This window comes from Strix uralensis, chromosome 3, assembly GCF_047716275.1.
Source record: "Strix uralensis isolate ZFMK-TIS-50842 chromosome 3, bStrUra1, whole genome shotgun sequence".
NCBI lineage: Eukaryota > Metazoa > Chordata > Aves > Strigiformes > Strigidae > Strix > Strix uralensis.
In genome coordinates, this window is record NC_133974.1 from 2,818,101 (window position 1) to 2,836,503 (window position 18,403).

The 18,403-nt window shown below is 40.3% G+C and overlaps 1 protein-coding gene across 5 annotated transcripts in view; it reads right to left on the minus strand.

Moving 5' to 3' along the window:
- The window catches only part of KIF13B (kinesin family member 13B), a 130,664-nt gene that overhangs the window by 89,004 nt on the left and 23,257 nt on the right, over positions 1–18,403 (minus strand). The window contains exon 3 of one of the 5 annotated variants that reach the window (XM_074861314.1): positions 15,622–15,723. The exons of the other annotated variants lie outside the window; for them this stretch is intronic. Within the exon in view, the coding sequence (XP_074717415.1) occupies positions 15,622–15,723 (102 nt within the window). The remainder of the gene's footprint in view (positions 1–15,621; positions 15,724–18,403) is intronic. 5 annotated transcript variants of the gene reach the window in all.

Sequence of the window (18,403 nt, forward strand, 5' to 3'; positions counted from 1 at the left end):
GAAAAAATAAGAGCTGTAGGCACGAAGGGCTGGCCATTAGCATAAAAGTTATTTGTCTTGCCTCCATGGTTCAGTAACCACCTGTATTTCCTTACTTCAGCACATACACGTTTCATGATCACAGTGATAAGCCAGAGCTTGTTGCACAGTATCTATGTACTCTCAACTCAAACCTCCCATTGACGTCTAAGGAGCCTGGAAGGTGAAAGAACAGCACAAGGCATCGGAACCACTCTAGTAAAACAGGGATACGAGAACAGCAGCTTGTCAAGACACTGGCATCTCCAAAAGAGCACTTCAAAAAAATCTTGATGTATATTAGAAGCCTTAAACATTCAGCTATAGTAAAATTAGTGTTTGATATCTCTCAAAAAAGAAAAACGTGTCATACTGTCTTTCACTCTTCCCAAGAGCACAGACTACATACCTTCCCCTCCCCCAATCAACTCTTGCAATATTGTCGATATTCTTCCAACCCATTTTAGCAAACTCGACTGATAACGTGAAGATAAGAAAGCAGGCAACAATCAATATCCCTGTCACCACCCCCGGAGGTATTTAAAAGATGTGTAGAGACATGGTTTAGTGGACTTGGCAGTGTGAGGTTAACGGTTGGACTCGATCTTAAAGGTGTTTTCCAACCTAAACAATTCTATAATTCTAATATCCACTTTGACGTTTCCCATATGCTGAATGCCAACAGAAATTTGAAGCATTCTGGCATACACTGACACATTACTTTTTCTTGATGAAGATTTCAAGCCTTTTTACCCAGAGTTTATGCAAACTTACTCAAACAGTTCAGCAGCTGCAAGATTACAGTTCTGCCACAAACGATGTGAAGAAGGGAGTCCTTTCCTCACCTGCCCATATCCCCACTACAGAAAGCAGGAGTTACTTTCTGTTGTCACTTTTCCAAACTATAATGAGCTCTCAGGACTGAAATCTTACTATTTGAGTACCTGGCATGAGGAAATAAATAAAATCTTTGTCCCAAAGAAACTAAGACTAGAAAGAACCATTAAAACAAGCAGCCCAGATCCCTACTTTTTCAGAGTGACATTTTTGCACCAAGCTGCTCTTCTGCCTGACCTAGAAAAGAAATCCGTATCCTCAATGTACCATTCAAATCAGCCATTCTTTTCCCAGCACAAGGATGGGAAATAAGCTATAATTGACCTCTTTGCTGAGAAGCAAAGGGAAAATACAGCATATTACGAAAATTACAGGCAACCCTTCACCATGACAGCTCAGCCCATATGTGCCCTGCTAATGACTCCGGACTGTCAAAAAAAAGTCATAGTGCTCTAGGCAGAATGAAATATTTGCTTAAGCCTAGAATTGCATGAAAGCATATAGATATGCACCAAGAACTTGAAGACAAAAAAACTCCCACATCTTTGGAGCGAAAAGGACAGACAATCCCAGGCTTGTGGGCACACAGTGCATACACCAAAGCCAAGGTGCAGCTGACTGCACGGCTACAAGGTACAAGCCTGAAGGTGAGGTAGTCCTCAGCTACAGGACTAAAACCCTGCCTAAATATTTAGCATTTCCATTTCTTTCTCTCCCTCTGCAAAATATCAATTTCTTCCATATTTGGGGGTAAAAGCCCAACTATTTCTTCCTAAATAAGTGCTACCAATTCACTGTAGCATTCCTCTGTGCCCTTAACTTTCCTAAATTCATCCTTTGTCCACATGATGAACTTACACATCTGCTTTGTCTATTCTTCTCCCTCCCACCTCAGCAAATCACTGTGGTCATTTTTAAGTGTAGGAAATATTTTGTGAACTATTCTTGAGTCAACACACCACATAACTATTTCAAAGCACTGCAGTTCTTTCATGCCCATTGTGTTCCAACTGAAAGCTCTCATTTGGGGAATCAGATAATCCTGAAGTATTTAATGGGGAAGGTCATTTTGAATAAGCTTTTATTCCCTACTTCTTGTTCCAATGATCTTTATTTATTCTTGTGTACAAAAAATTCTTTCATTAAACACTTGTACCAACACCCATCACCTCCAAAACCAAATCTGGCAGTTGCTTAAGGGCTTGTACATTACTGTTGGTAATTTATTCATGCTGGGAAAAAAAGTAAGAATCAGTAACAGACATTAGAGAAGTGGGACTAGTGGCACCAACTGCAGAAGCTGCAATGTAAATAGTATAAAAGCATCTGGCCACAATTAATTCACAAGTTAGCTGGAATAGGCATTGTAACTGGGGTTAGTAAACTATACATAATTTTTGGCTGACAAAACATTCTTCCAGAGACTATGGCCTGCAGCACTGTAAGAAGCAATCAAGGATTAAGTTATCATTTCACAGCTCTGGCAAGAGAATTCAGATATTTAGCAAGGTGAAACACGCACCGTACACCATCAGTTATCCCTTTATCCAAATAAATTGTGTCAGACTAAATCCTGCCATGTAACTTCCCTGCCAACCAATCTCCTGGGCTCTGGACTCTGGCCAATGACTCATTCACTCTTGCCAACTCTCATGTTGTCCCACGGCAGGGCAAAGAAGTGTTTGCAGGGAGGATACAATTCCCACCCTACAGCAGACCAACGGGAGACTGCTCCTAGTACTCTTATTAGGTGCCTAAAAAGTGCAACCATGACTCCTCCAGTCTATCACCAACTTATATCACGTGTATTAAGCCATGCCTAAATAAGGAATGCAGGGCTTTTAGGCACCTGATGAGAAGTTACACCCTGCAGGCTTTCAGCAGATTTCACTTAAGTCTTTCAAAGGGAATTCAGGTAAATGCAGCAGCTCTGGCAGCAAACCTTTCCCCAGCAGCTTTGAAACACCTACAGGCCAAGGTCAGAGGCGCTGCTGAACACGCAGCAGCTGCCAAACAGATTTCCTCCTTCCTCACTCTTATCACTAATTACTTCCAAGAGCTTCCCACAAGCAACGCCATCTATTCACTTCCTGCACTGCTCTTAAACACAGAGCTGTTTATCTCCCCAGCATGCCTTTTCATTTGAAATCCCTTTCAACACCTCTCCCTTCAAAAAAAAAAAAACCAAACAAACCAAAAGGCAACCCCAAAAGGAGCCTTAAACCCTTTCACAAAACTGATTCTGGAGCAAAAACTGTTTATGATTGTAGCTATTTAAAAAAAGTCCTTTTCATGACATTATACATGTGCTGTATTACATGCAGTTCAGGCCAATTATAAGTTCATTGTATGTTCAAGTGTCCTGTGTTGCAAGAATGCAGCCATCCAGCTATTTAAGTACCTACCACCTCACTTAAACAATATATAGGACCTCAAAATAGGGAAAACAGCACACAAACCAGGGAACCACAGAGCTGGCTAACAAGAAATGCTGCACTAGGGGCTGTGTATGTACAAGTCCTCATGTAGCCACCATGAACAAACGTGTAACAACTGCAGGACAGATCCTATTAGTTGTGAATTCAAAGCTCAGAACCTTTTTCTGGACTAAAGCATCTACGATGTCTATCCTGGATGATGACAACAGTTGATTGGCTTTTCTGTGAACTCAGCCATAATAAACTGGCTTTTTTTGAGAGTCCTAGTGAACAGAGCAATTGATCACTCAGGAACAGAAACCTGTGTGCTGGTTACCACTGCCAGGAACGATTAATAAAAATGCATACTCAGACATTGCAGAAAATCAGAGAATCATAGAATGGTTTGGGTTGGAAAGGACGTTAAAGATCATCTAGTCCAACCCCCCTCCCACAGGCAGGGACACCTTCCACTAGACCTGGTTGCTCAAAGCCCCATCCAACCTGGCCTTGGAGAAATGTAGAAATAGCTCCATACTCATCACTGACCATGTGCTGTAGCCCTGTAAAGTATTAGTTTAACTTTAATTAAAGTTAAAAATGTGCCAGTGCTCTGGAAGAATTTGCTCTCTGAGTAGCTTGTGGCATGGTGGTATAGGGATGGCTTTCACCTTCATAAAACTTATAGAGCTAAATTTTCTGTAAAGTGTCACCAGTCAGTTCTGCCATAAAGCAAGTAATTAAAGAGGGGAAAAAAACCCTAATAACCCAGAAAAGCAAACACATTTCCTTGTTGTAGTCTGATAAAATTTCTTGCTCATACTTTTAAATTCTTCATCTAAACATGCAACTTTTAAAAAAATGTATCTACCATTGCTAAAAGACCACAGTTATAAGCAAATGCTGTGTCATTTCTTTGTGACGCAAATGCAAAGGTAGCCTAGGTTCAACGTGAGTTCTGTTACATTTTGGGCAAAATACTCTCTGCAAAAAGTTGAAACCCTGGAAATGTAAAAACGTAAAACAAGAAAAAAAGTCAGCTCCAATCTAAAATTTGAACTAATGTTTACCTCCTCACACTGTTCTTTTGTTCCACAGTAGCCACCAGCACCAGATACTTGGCTAGCAGCTGGTTTCACTTAAACTTCTCTTTTCCTTTTCCAATGATCTATTTGGGAGACAAAGTGTGGTACGTGCCATGTGGAAAAGTGTTTAATATTTTGGGGTCTCAGTGATTATTTCCGTGATAGCATGATAGTTCACATACACAGATAAGGAGCCATTCATTTTCCTGAAAAAGAAGACACATAAAGGTGATATCAAATAAACTCATCAGCTCCTGATGCCAAGTCTGCATTGCAAAGAAGCTATTTTAAGTCTGCAAGTGGAGGCTACACAGCTAGTTGCTGGTATTCATAAACAGACTGAGACGTAAGGCTTTCATGTGTACTGAAAGGAGCCAAATGATGGTTTCTGCTGAATTCTAACTTTGAACTTCCAGACTGCCTGCTGGTTGTCTCTTCTAACTGAAACGTCTTGCTTTTAGATGCAACTTGTTTTAGATGCAACTTGTTGATGGTTTGACTGTGATTCATATGGGACAGCATATGCAAAAGCACTAGGATTTAGCACTGTACACAGCAGTTCCCCTACAAACAATAATAAAAGCAGATGGTTCTACATGTGTCTCAATAACCCCTTTTAATTATTTTAAACTTACACATCACCAAGAAAGGCACTATTTTCACTAATGCTAAACCAAATTTAAGGTTGGAAATGTGCTGAATGATACCTGCAGTTAATCCTAAATTACAAAAAGCAGTTATGAATATCTATGTTGAGGAACAAGAAGATACTGGAATTTTAACAGATGAACAGGACTGACTTACTCTCAGTTTGAAGCACCTGCCCCCATAATCACCCATACTTTGTTTCTCTAAATCCAAAAGACATCAGACCATTTCGAGAAGCTGAAAGCCAAATACTAAATTTTCCCTTAGTTTAGGACTATACATCTAATGCTTAACACACAACACTTCATAAAGGATGACAAAACAAGAATCATTAATCAACTGTACTCTTCTAAAAATGTCACTGTTGGATTCCCTGGTTACTGCATCATCCGCTCAAAGTCACAAAGCAGCTTCACAGTCACACTGAAAAAACCCAACAATCCGACTGGGAACATAACTCAACATGGAATCTGAAAGTCAGCTGTTGCCCTTCCCGTTCATGTCATTACTGTATAAAATGTTTTGTAGTAAGAAACAATCGGACTGTAACCAAAAAGATTACATCCCTTCCTAGCGAAGTAGGAGGATGACATTTAAGCTTCAACGCTACATGGTGCAAGCAGAGAAACTCAAATGGGCATCAGCTGCAATTCTTTACAGTTAGACCATGTACATCAAACTCAACTTCATTTCCACCTAGACATTTTCCTGACTATAACTCCCCCAAACGGTGCAGATGTATCAACTCAGTTGCGCGTTACTCCCTTACGAAACAAAACCCCCCACGCGCATACAAGTTGCTTAAGAAAACGTTATCTTTAATGTCTAACCTCTGTTTTGGTGGGGGTTAGAAGTGGGAACAGAAAGGAAGGGGTCTCTGAGAGGAAGAAAAGTTATTGTGTGGAAATGTACTCCTAGTCCTGTTAAAAATAAACTACAGTGTATTTGCGGATTAGCTGTTCCAGAGCTCACACTCTGCCCACCGCTATAAACCATCACATATTCATAAAAGCAACAACTGAGGAAAAAAAAATAAAAACCCCCAAACTGATTAGTTTATAGACAAAGAATTTTGCTATACACCACCAACTAGCATATATTTAGAGAGACAAAGTGAAAACACAAGGAAAAAGACAGACATGCAGCTAATATTTTCTAACTGAACAGGGCAGGGGAAAAGAATCAACAGCCAAAATTATCTGTGAGAGTCACCACACTGTCTACTTCATCTGGAGCACAGGGCTGAGATTAAAGTGATTTTATTACAGTGCCTACATGTCTCCCTAACAGCCCTGCATATAGTTTCATTTTTCAGATTCCCTGCTCTTGCTGGCAATAGTATCATGCAAGGCATGGTGGCAATGGCTGGAGCCATAATGACAAAGAAGTAAAGTTATTTAGCTGTTATAACATCTACAAATGCTTTTCAATCTTCCCCCACCCCCCCCACCCCCTTAATAGAACTGTAACAATTTTTCTAAAGGACCTGCAAACCCCAAAGGAACAAATTCACATTTACTGACAGTAGACTGACTTTCTTCTGGAGACCCTTTAGTGTCAGTGCATGACACCCATATGCCCACCTCCCACAGTCAGTCCTAAAAAACACAGGTTCAAACCAACTCTTTTGGATGTGCTAGGCTATCCTCCTCCTGCCACCAGGAAGGAAGAAAGAAGAAGTTGTTAATTCGCAGGCAGGTTGGGAGATTATCCAAGGGCAGCTTCTCTACGATGAAGCCTGTATTGCAAAAGAAACAATTTAACAGTTGTTTTCCCCAAAACACAGCCCTGAAAGTGGTGAGTAAAAGAAGTCTCTCCCCCAGCATTTTTTTGCAAAGGGAAAAGACCTAGTAGCTTACTTTGGTAAAAACAACGTGAAATTAATATCAGACCTTCAGATAAAAGCCTGTGGACATCATAAGAACTAAATATAGCAGCTGACAAAGTAGATAAGAGGAAAGAGAAGCGAAGGGATATTCATAGAAAGATCAGATCACATGTTCCAGCTGAGCGAGTTCCTCAAAAATCAAGCTTCAACATACTGCCTTGTTGTCCTCAGCTACTGCTATGAGCTCTTCTCGAACACAGGCTTGATTTTAACTTACGTGTTAATTAACCCAATTTTGGTGTTATTCAACCGTTGTTTTTTGGGTTTTTTTTTGGAAGCACCTTTAATTATGAGCATCAAATTCTCAGCCATGTAAACACAATTACTTTTCTTAAAACTAGTCTTATGACAGTTGTGCACATATTTAGCAAGGCACATATAAAAGACAATGGCATTCATAAGCAGCAATACCATTAAAAAGTTATCCATTTCTCTACAGCATTCAGTTTACTGTAATATTAAACGTAAGTTTGCCACATCCAGTAGAATGAGAGATGATGCACTGAACCATTACTGGTGACCCATTGTATAAAATGAACTTTAGAGATTGTCAAGTTATTTGACAGCATTAAAAGAGACAAACTCCGAAAAATAATAAGGTCATATGGCTTCCACACCACACATTTGCACCATTCTGCCCATTCTGTCTGCCTCTAAATGTCGTGAAACTAAACATATGCAGAAAGAATAGCCTAAAAATCAAAGTATTCAGATATATACAGCAGAACAATGACAGCTTTTAGGTAAGCCAATTTTGTACCTTCATCAACTTGACAGTATTCCTTTAACTTCATTACAGTTCTGCTGCCAGCATAACAAAATAGACAAGATGTCTAATTACCATAATGTGACCACTCTGGGTTATAAAATCCTTAAGTGCTCATTCATGCAGCTGATTGAATGAGGCTGTCCATGCATAACCATAAACACAGAAAAGATGCTGGATATTCAATTTTGTCATTTGATGCTACAAAAACAGGACACTGATAAAATTCCTCTCTACAGGTATTGCAGCAACAGTTATTACCATGTTAGAACTGTCCATGCTCTTGGAATATGTGACCCATGATTTCACAACCAGCTCCCATAAAGTCATACAGAAATTTAAGGTGCTGTTTTAAGCACAGGATGAAGAAAGGATGTTTAAAGATGGAGTGTCACTGATAAAAGTCATCACACCCAATTTCTTTTGCTTAACAATCAATACCAGCTTCTTACCATGCTTTACTTAAAAGCAGCACAAAGTGGAGTTTGCTGTCCTAGTGTGCAGGATCTGCACTACCAACAGGAGTTATCGCTGCTAGAACACGTATAGCATGAGCGGAGGGTAATTATCCTTGCTGACAACCTGCACTGGCTCTAGTTATTGTCGTGCTGGATTGAGGGGGAGACAGAAATGCACTGCTGCTATCGTGCTGGTTACGGTGACCAGGAAATCAGTCTCCAGTGAATAAAGCACTTTATATGAGTGGTACAATCATAAATCAAAGGGATGGAGGGAGAGCATCTGTACCGTTCTCTCCCTCCACCCCCAACATACAATCCATAAATTAGCGTTTATGCAAGACTGGAGTGACATGAAGGAATGCAGCTTCACCTTCTCAGCTGATATGACTGTCCAGGCACGTAGCGCCATAGGGTTTCGGGTAGAACTGCGATACCAAAAGGAGACAGGCTTTTGAAAACTCTCAAGAGTCACAGCTGGAAAGAATTCAGACAGACGCTTGGCCCACACAGAAAAGCTTTAAAACACAGTTTGTGTTTGGTTGTATGTTAAAAGCAAGTACCTGAAGAGACCCTCCCTTGCTTATATCTCCCTCCTTATACCTCTATTTTTTCCCCTTGAACTTTGATTTTCCCATCAGCAATTTAATGACTGAACACTCCCAGAGGAAGAGTTGGGTTGTGCAATTCCAAACATGCAAGTTTCCATTTATTGTTCCACAGAATGAGAGGAAAATCTAGCCTCTCCAAGTACAACACAACGTTTCAAACATTACATTTGCCTTCCAGAGTTGAAAGGGAAAGAAATCTGGTTAAAACATGACTTGCAAAAAGAAAGGAAGAGAAAATATGTTACAGGCATAAAGCTGTATTGTCAGAGATTGCTTGAAAGGCTGCCAACACTGCAATTCCCCACAGCTTCTTTGTAATAAATACACATTATAAGCTTGAGGAATACCCAATATGATTTCTTTAGCTGCCATACAGTTTCAAATAGGGTTCTGATACCAAAAGAGAGATTTTAAAACTCTCAAGCTCTTTTGTAAGACTTTCAAAGGTCCTAGCTTGTGTCAACAAGTTCAATGCTTCTTTCAGAAATCAGGCAACTGCCTTTGCCTGCCTAAAAATCACTGAGCAAACCCAACAGAAATTAGCAGCAAAAATCAGATCTCTTAGTATCCTTCCCAAGCTATTTATTCTTCTTCAGTGGAATGTTTCTTAAGTTCAACTGCTAAATGTAATTTTGCCAATGATTTATGAGCACTTAAAAGAAAGATTCAATACTAAAACCTTCCAAATAACATACAATCCTTCATAGCACAAGTTCACTAGAAAGAAAACCATGGACAAGTACACACCTAAACATTCCTGTACTTGATGCAAAGAAAACCTTCGTTAAAAACAACCCTGCTTACTTTAACTAATGAGGCTAGAGATTGTGTTTATCAGTTAGCAACACACAATGAAGCAGGCAGTTTTTCAAGCCCAACAAGCTTACCCGCTTTATGTTCTTAAACAAGTCCTATTGAACTACCACAGCATATAGATATGATTTTAAAAAGTCTCTACATTAAAATTTTATAAACCTTAGAATAGGCAATGTTCTGGGTTTGTAAGTGCATTTGTCTCCTGGTTCATTAACTCAGCTACCTGTGCTATCAACAAAATCCACACAGATGACTCAAAACCAGATTACTTCAATGTGAAGCTTTTCTTTTTAAATAACAGAAAAGCATCGAGAGTCTCTTTAAGCCTCTTGCATTGTTCCCACTGCAGGGATGTGATAAAGGGGAACAGCAACTTATACAAGGCTCTATGTGCTGGCTGCAGAGGCAGAGCTCAGTCTTCTTTATCCCCCCTCCCTGCTGCATATTTCATTGCCTGTCATGCCAACCTAAGGAAGAGGGTTTCAGGACACAAGTCATTCTGTCCAGCATCTAAGGGCTTTAGAAAGAGGGCAAGAGGAAGGAGATTTTATTTAAGACTTCATAGCAATGTATTGCTCTGCCTTTTCCCAGATCAAGCCCTCCTTTCAGCCACCAAATTAACTGAGGTTTGTTCATGGAGCTGCTTATGCCAACGCTACCAGCTTTTTGAATTGAATATAGATAAACAGAGACTTCAAGAAGGTTATCAGACACTGTCACACAGCCCACGTAGAACTTGACTTAAATGCAATTGCAGACAACTTAGAGTATATTAAAACTGAATAAATTCAATACATCATTAATGTTTTACATCTGTACTACAACCATGCACCATACTTTAAGTCTTCCCATCAGGTCCTCTATCTATTCAGAGATATTAAAGCTGAAAAGAGCTGTTAAGACAGTTAACCTGACCTTGTAACACCAGCTGCACAATTACACCCATCAACTTGTGTTTGGCCATCACAGTTCCTTCTGAAAAACATTACCTTATTCTTGCAAACAAGAGCCTACCACTATCTGTCATAGATTGCTCCAATAGTTCATAACCTTTGCTGTTAAAAACGGTACACGCAAATTCCTAATTTGTCTTTCTCTAGTTCTAGGCTTTCATACACTTAGTCTTTGTGATACCCCTCCCTTCTTACAACGCAAGTTTCCAAGATGATGACAACACTTCGTATCATGCACAGAAGTCATGTGGTAGCTCTCCAGCGCGTGAAGTACTTATGATCCTTCAGTTTCTAAAGCCTATGGTGTGAAGACATATTTGAGTAAAACAAAGTAATTTCAGTAATGAGGCAAATACCTGCTGACAGCATGTCTTACGCACAAAATATCACATTTTATACTCAGTCCTATGCTGTCTTCCACTTCCAAAACTTTCCATGTGCTCTCCACATCAACAAGTAAAGAGTTATTAATTAAGAAACAAAGGAGAAGCAGCTAAAGCCATTTCATACTACTGACTTAAAACTATGTGACAAAGACTATCTGTTTTATATCATGGGAACAAAATATTTTACTGAATGGGTCCAATAAAATCCCAGAATGAAAAATGCCACAGCAAAAAGTATGCAAGGCTATAGCAAAGAAAATGGTCTTGCTCTTACAGAATGACTACTGCAAAAGAAATCAACCCCCCCTGATTTTCAAATACCAAAAGGTAAAAATCAGAATTCCTTCTAGTTTTATGGTTTTAGTTAAGTAGAAAGCATTAGTTTATCAACATGCACTTCACATTTCTGTCAAGGAAACTGCAACACTAACACTCTACTTAAACAGGGAACCCCGAATGAGAGCAGCAATCATCCTCACCAAAATCTCCATGGTATCAAAACAGTCTCGAGTGCCAGCAGATTAGCAGACAATATCAGTAAACAAGTGGGATAAAGTAGAATAGAGAGAATAATTAATCAACATCACTTAGACTGCTAGAAAATATCCTTGTCATTTTAAACACCTCAATTGCCCTCTATTTACCTTTCAGCTTGCAGGATTCACAGTTTAAGTCAGCAGTGTTAAACCAGCATCACTTTGTTGCTGACACCACAGTAGTTATCAGCAGTAAATCTTTCACTGCGATAAGCAGTCTTAGACATCAAAAATAAGATTTCCATCTGCATCAGATCCTCAACCACTGCTAATTAAAAACCTGATAAAACAGCACAAGCTATTCTGAAGCAGCGATTCATGATATAAACATATTATATACATTGTTGGTTCTGTGTGCAAGGCCTACATTTAATTACCAGGAATAAGAAATTATGAAACAGAGACATTAAAAAAAAAATAACATAAAAACAATTCAATTCAGCCTATCCAACATCCTTAGAATGTGGAAAGATTATATTTCCCCACAGCACAACCCAGGAGGATCATACACACCGCCACACTCCCAGACACAGCATTAATAGGTGATTTTTAATAAAGACGCTTTTAAAAACAAAGAATTCGAGCCATGGAAAGTGAGCGTTTACAGGAAGGAACCTGCTCTGCCTGGATCTCTCTGCTGTGGAATCAAAGTCACTTTGAAGTTCTCTGTGGCTGCATTGTTTCAACTGTTAAATGGCAAGATAAACCTTCCAGGGGGGTTAAAAGAAAACCCCAAGACTTGCAGCTATTTTATAGCTTCAGGGAGAAATGTCAGCCAGCAGACAAAACTGTCACGTACTCGCTTCTTGTCCACTGATTCCATGACTCCAAGTTACTGATGAAGTAACTCATAGGTCTATGATACTTCAAAATTACTAAAACATTAATAGCATCTCTGGTCACATAAGGACATCAGGCACATCAGGCCAGAGAAGCTGTGCCCCCAAGACGGGAGATTCACCCAAGAAGACAGGAGATGCTGTTTTCTAGTGCTTCTTAGGAAGTGCTCAAGGTCGGGGCTGGCCTTCTGGAACCTAAATGAGTACCCTGCATTCAGCAGTTCATGGGTGGAAAAGTGTTACTCAGACTCAACACAGGACAAAAAAAAAACAACCCAAGGTGACTTGACTGAGTAGGGAAACACACATGCAGTGGCACAAGTATGGACAGCAAAAGCTTATGGCTGTCACATTTGATGGGCCTGGAGAATAAATCCTTTGAGGAGCGATGGAAGGAGCTGGGACTGTTTAGTGTGAGGAGGAGAAGGCTGAGGGGAGACCTCATCACTCTCTACAGCTCCCTGAAAGGACATTGTAGAGAGGTTGGTGCTGGTCTCTTCTCCCAGGGAATTAGTGACAGAACAAGAGGGAACGGCTTTAAACTGCAACAGGGGAGGTTCAGACTGGACATGAGGAGAAAATGTTTCCCAGCAAGAGTGGTCAGAGAGTGGAATAGGCTGCCCAGGGAGGGGGTGGAGACCCCATCCCTGGGTGTGTTTAAGGGTCGTTTGGATGAGCTGTTGGGGGATGTGGTGTAGGGGAGAACTTTGTAGAGTTGGGCTGAGGGTTGGACTCGATGATCCCAAGGGTGTTTTCCAACCTGAATGATTCTGTGATTCGCAGGATGCACTGTGAAACTGGCTGCAGACAGCAGGTGACACCAGGGATCTGGAAGGGTATAGCGTGTGTACATATACCTGCAGCCCCTACAGCAACGGTTCTCAGTCAGCGTGGGGCGTGCAGCGTGTCCCAGGAACCACAGGAAGGGACAAAACCAAGGTGTCAGAGAACTGCTGACACGCTGGGTCAGACAAAGCCTAACAAGGGCATTCTCTCCAATCCTTCCATCCTTCAACAGACATCCTGGCCAGAATCATTATGAAATACTTAAGAGACCATTTGCTTTCATTAAAGTTTGGACAATGTACAAGCCTCCCAAACACAGCCTCACACACCAGCCTGGTGTTACAACTACTCTACAGCATTCAGCAACTGACTGTAACCCATAAAATTAGTGATTTATCTAACTCATCTTCCTTTGCAGCAAACTGATCTACCGGATAAGAATGTTGTTTCAGCAGGAATGAGAACTGTGCTCCCCAAAATACTTTGAAATTTGTAAATCGTTCATTAGCAACACCTTCAGTGTGTCTACCCTACATCATTGTACATACACGCCACTGTCTTACGCCCACCAAAAATAAATTCTGCCGGTATCAAGTCAGTGATGCAAAATATAAGTGGTATCAAAAAAATTAACACCATCTGCTGCCCTATCTGTCAATTCCCACATCTTCACAAGTCCAAATAACTTGGCTTTATGCACAGACCCAATGCAAAGAAATACATATTCCATTCTGATCCAGCCAGGTTTGCTGTCCCATGTTGGCACATCACATCACCTGGATAAAAGGGAAAGACTGGGAACAGAAAAAGAGGCACCTCCTGAACAAGCCTCTGGATTGCAAGTACAGAAAACACTTACAACGGATTCTTCTTTATCCTTTGCGATGACCGCAGGCCCCCTGTCTCTACAGAACATGTAGCAACAGATAATGTCTATTTTGGCAAGTTGTCTTTGTGTTGAGAGCATGTCTCGGTCACCATGCTCTTCCTGGTCAAAGACAACACCATGGCAACAGTAGCACTTAAAAGTCACTTCAAAGTGAATTTTTGAGGCCATTTTGGGGTCCCTTCCCATCTGCTGCTCAAATACCTTTAACAGGAGGGTTTGAGACAGGGAGGAAATCCTCCCTCACCCAAAATGCAGATGCACTATCAGCGTATTTTTTTCTTACAATGTTTAGCATTAAGTAATAGAAAAAGGCTGCAAAGGAGCCTTATAGGAGAAGCTATAATTTGAATATATTCAGTTGGTTTAGCAATGAAAACAATTTCCTACAAAGCATCAATGGCAAGAGACTCACATAAGAACAGGCTGCAGCGACTTGGAATTCAAATAATAAAATCGAGATGTCCTTTTAAGGAAGAACAAAGATCTTTCACTGTTCTGCTATCATTATTACTCATTTTACATACTGCCTTTGTTACTGTATTCTAAAAGAATCTGAATTTTAAAATTGGTTTTTAAAGGTCTTCAAATGGCATTCTTCAAATCACAACTAAAAATCCCTTTAGTAACTGTTTCAGCGTAAGATTTTTCCTCCTTTCTGAGCGCACATAAAGAGATTTTCAAGTCTGAATTTAAACTCACTGTATTTCATTATAGTCCTGTGCAAATGCACAGATTAAAAACTTGCTCAAAAATTTCAATTATAATCCCAATCATAATCATTTGCAAAACAGCAAAGATATTAAAGTTATGGACATTTCATTAATTTTTATAATATTTTATAAACCACTGTATACAGATGGGGACAACAGCAGGAGAAAACCACACTTACGATGTAATTAGTTTCTAGTTGGCCCAGAGATGCCAGGACAGTCTAAGTTGTCAACTTAGTTTCTTTTGTGATAAAAATTAACTTCATTTTTCTGCAAGGATGGATTTCTTCAATACTTTTCCCTAAGGAATCAAGCTCGCTCTATGCACTAGCCCTAACAATAAACAAGGATTAATGACTTTTATGCAACTTGGCAACAGTTTTAAAACTTGTTAGTGCCAATGAAGTCTTCAGAAATATATCTGCTAAAATTTGCAGCAAGTATAAGGCACAGGCACAAACAGAACCCATGAGCTCCTAAATGCTAATCAACTTTCTACGCAACCTGCAGCATCTAACTGAATCTATTCAGATTACAGTTTCTCCTTTCCTACACTTTTCTTTACAGCTTTTTTTATATTACATGCTTTTGGAGGTATGGACTTCACTTTTCAAGCATTCATACAATACTCAGCATAAAGATCTAAGCATTTATGTCTCCGGATACTATGAGAGGCAACTGTTATGAGGCAGACTGTCTTTTTTTAGGATGCAGCTAGTCCAGTAAATACCAGTATGCATTAGGAAGTATAAAATCCTCTATGAATCATCTCTGGATTGGCTGTTGATGAAAAGGAAGCTGTTTCAATCTGTCATGTGGGGTGATGCATTTGTTACCTATGCAGGATCCAGCTGAGTAACTGTATCACTTAAAAAACACTTTACCAACATCTGCTGTTGTCAAAGTTCAAGGATCCAACTAGTAGTTAATGTTCAAAATGCAAAGAAAAATGTTAACTATTTCAAAATTCATGGTAACCTGGAGTGTGTCTGGCAAATTTTGCTAAAGGTTGCAATCACTAATGTGCTGAAGATCCTCCCAGAATTACACCAAAAGTCAGGCAAGATCTTCCACAAATGACTGAAAGGAAAAAAAAAAAAAAAATCCTTGATTATTTAGGGCAAAGGATCATGGGAATTATCCCAGACATACACTGGCCAGGGTGAAAACAAGAGCGAGAACACAGCAGGGCAGTACAGGTTTGCTGCAGTAAGATTAGATATCCATATGGAAGGTAAACTTGGATGCCTGTCATTAATGCCCAACCCAGACAGTACCATCGGTGATATCATTACAAACGCAAATATGCCAAGGAAGCTCATGAGCAGAATTTAAGATACCTGTACTGACCATTTCCCAGCTAGTGATTTTTATTAGAATAGACTACATGATAATTTCATTGAGTGCTACAGAAGATGACTTAGGTTTAGCAGTGGGACAGTTAACTGAATTAAAGAATTGATACAGTGAAGAAACAGGAAACTTTACTTTTGCCTTTCAGAAGTTGAAGGTACATCCACACTTACTGATGAAGAAAAAAAAAACAGCTCCACCTACTCCCCATATGGAAATCTCAACCTCTTCAGAACATCAGGGTTACCTCACATGATATTCAAAATACTCAGACTTGCCCAACCTCTATTTAAAAAACAGCAGTTTCATGATGAGGTTAGATGATGTCCTATCTCCAGTGCTTAGGGAGGCTGAAACCTTTGACATCCTTCAAAGCTTGTTTATACAGAAGCCCAAGCAGCCAACAGCTGAAACACAAGAAACACTGAGGCAAAAGCATTCAGCTTGAGTGGGAATTTCTTTAGGTCCTATTCCAGCATGAGGTATCAACTAAATTTTTTTTTAGAAAATAATTATTCAAAATGAACATTTGATAATTGTGATTAATTTTTTTAGTTTCTGGATAGATGTTCTGCTAAATATAATTTACTAAAAGGTAAATATAATATATATAAGGATTTATAATAACTATAATTTACCAAAAGTTAAAGACCTCCTCTGGAGTGAGTCCAGAAGAGGCCACGAAGATGCTCGGGGGGCTGGAGACCTCCCCTGTGAGGACAGGCTGAGAGAGTTGGGGGGGTTCAGCTGGAGAAGAGAAGGCTCCGGGGAGACCTTAGAGCAGCCTCCCAGAGCTGAAAGGGGCTACAGGAAAGGGAGGAGGGACTCTTGATCAGGGGGGAGGGATAGGACGAAAGGTAACAGTTTTAAACTGAAAGAGGGGAGATTTAAGTTAGATACAAGGAAGAAATTCTTCCTTGTGAGGGTGGTGAGGCCCTGGCACAGGTTGCCCAGAGAAGCTGTGGCTGCCTCTTCCCTGGAAGGGTTCAAGGCCAGGTTGGACGGGGCTTTGGGCAACCTGGGCTAGTGGAAGGTGTCCCTGTCCGTGGCAGGGGGGTGGGACTGGATGGTCTTTAAGGTCCCTTACAACCAAAACCCAAACCATTCTATAATTGTATGATCTTGCCACTAACCTCCCACAGATTAAGTTACAATTAACTGCTGACATCACTACTACCTTGAAAAAGAACCTGTCTCTCACTTTCAAACATATTCATTACGGATACAATTATACAGTGACAGCTAGTATTTAGATGTAGTACTGTCAGCTTAGTTACCACATCTCAGTCAGGTGTTTTCCAAATTCTACCACTCTGAATATGGTCACTCTTCAACAGTATACAAACAAATTATGATTTCATTCATGTACAGAGCTACATGAATTACATTTGGAGATATTAAAAAAACCCACAACAAACCACTATCTGGACATAGTCCTGGGCAACCTGCTCTAGGAGACCCTGCTTGAGCAGGAGGGTTGGACCAGATGACCTCCAGAGATCCCTTCCAGCCTCAAACAGTCTGTGACTCTACACATAATTACTGTGTTTAAGACTGCCATGAGTAAGCCACTACAGCAACAATTCTAAAAATATTCTGGGACCCCGCTGCCTCTCAAATCTCCAACCTGGAGGCAGGTAGCTGACCTTGTTCTCAGTAAAACAGCTGGCACAGAATTGCAGCAACGTGCTCTGGAAGGGGGTTGCTGGCACGACCTTACCTGGGAAAGTATCACCTAAGAAACCTGAATAGGGACTAGAAGGAAAATACTACAAGGAAAATAAAGGTATGAGGAAATGTCTGATTACAAAGTATACAATATTCTTTGTTCCAAAGGCTAACACCGTTTCACAAGACGCTGTACCAGGATATATATCACATGATATTAATAAGCTCTATCAGTTTCCCCTTGCATCACCTTCCCAAGTAAAACGCCTCACTACATAACCACAAGACTGTTCATTGACACCAGACTGGGTCACGGAGGACTATCCTATACCTACTTCCAAACCTATGTCAAAGTGCTGTGGCAATTATCCAGCATGCAGAAGTGTGCTTACTCTGCATTGCTCGTACTCCAGTATTCTGGTGTGGGTATGTACTATTGTACTGGGTATGCTGTAAAGGGCTTGCCAGTGCTCTTCCTGCAATTCGATTAAACTCTAAGCAGCAGCAAAGAAAGTTATTTTAGTAATTATCTCTTCCTGTCACCACCAAGTGTGAAAACTTTGCAGAGAGCAGTTGCACAGGCTGGAGTGAAGCAAGGAGGTAAGGTTTTAGCACGAAGTTACTGCATAACTTATTTACTGTTGTGGGCAGTACAGGTACTCAGATAGCTTGTAGGCGGTAGAAATGCTTCTAAGTCTCAGCTGGTATGTATGTGGTTTCAGCAGATGAGTAAAGCAAC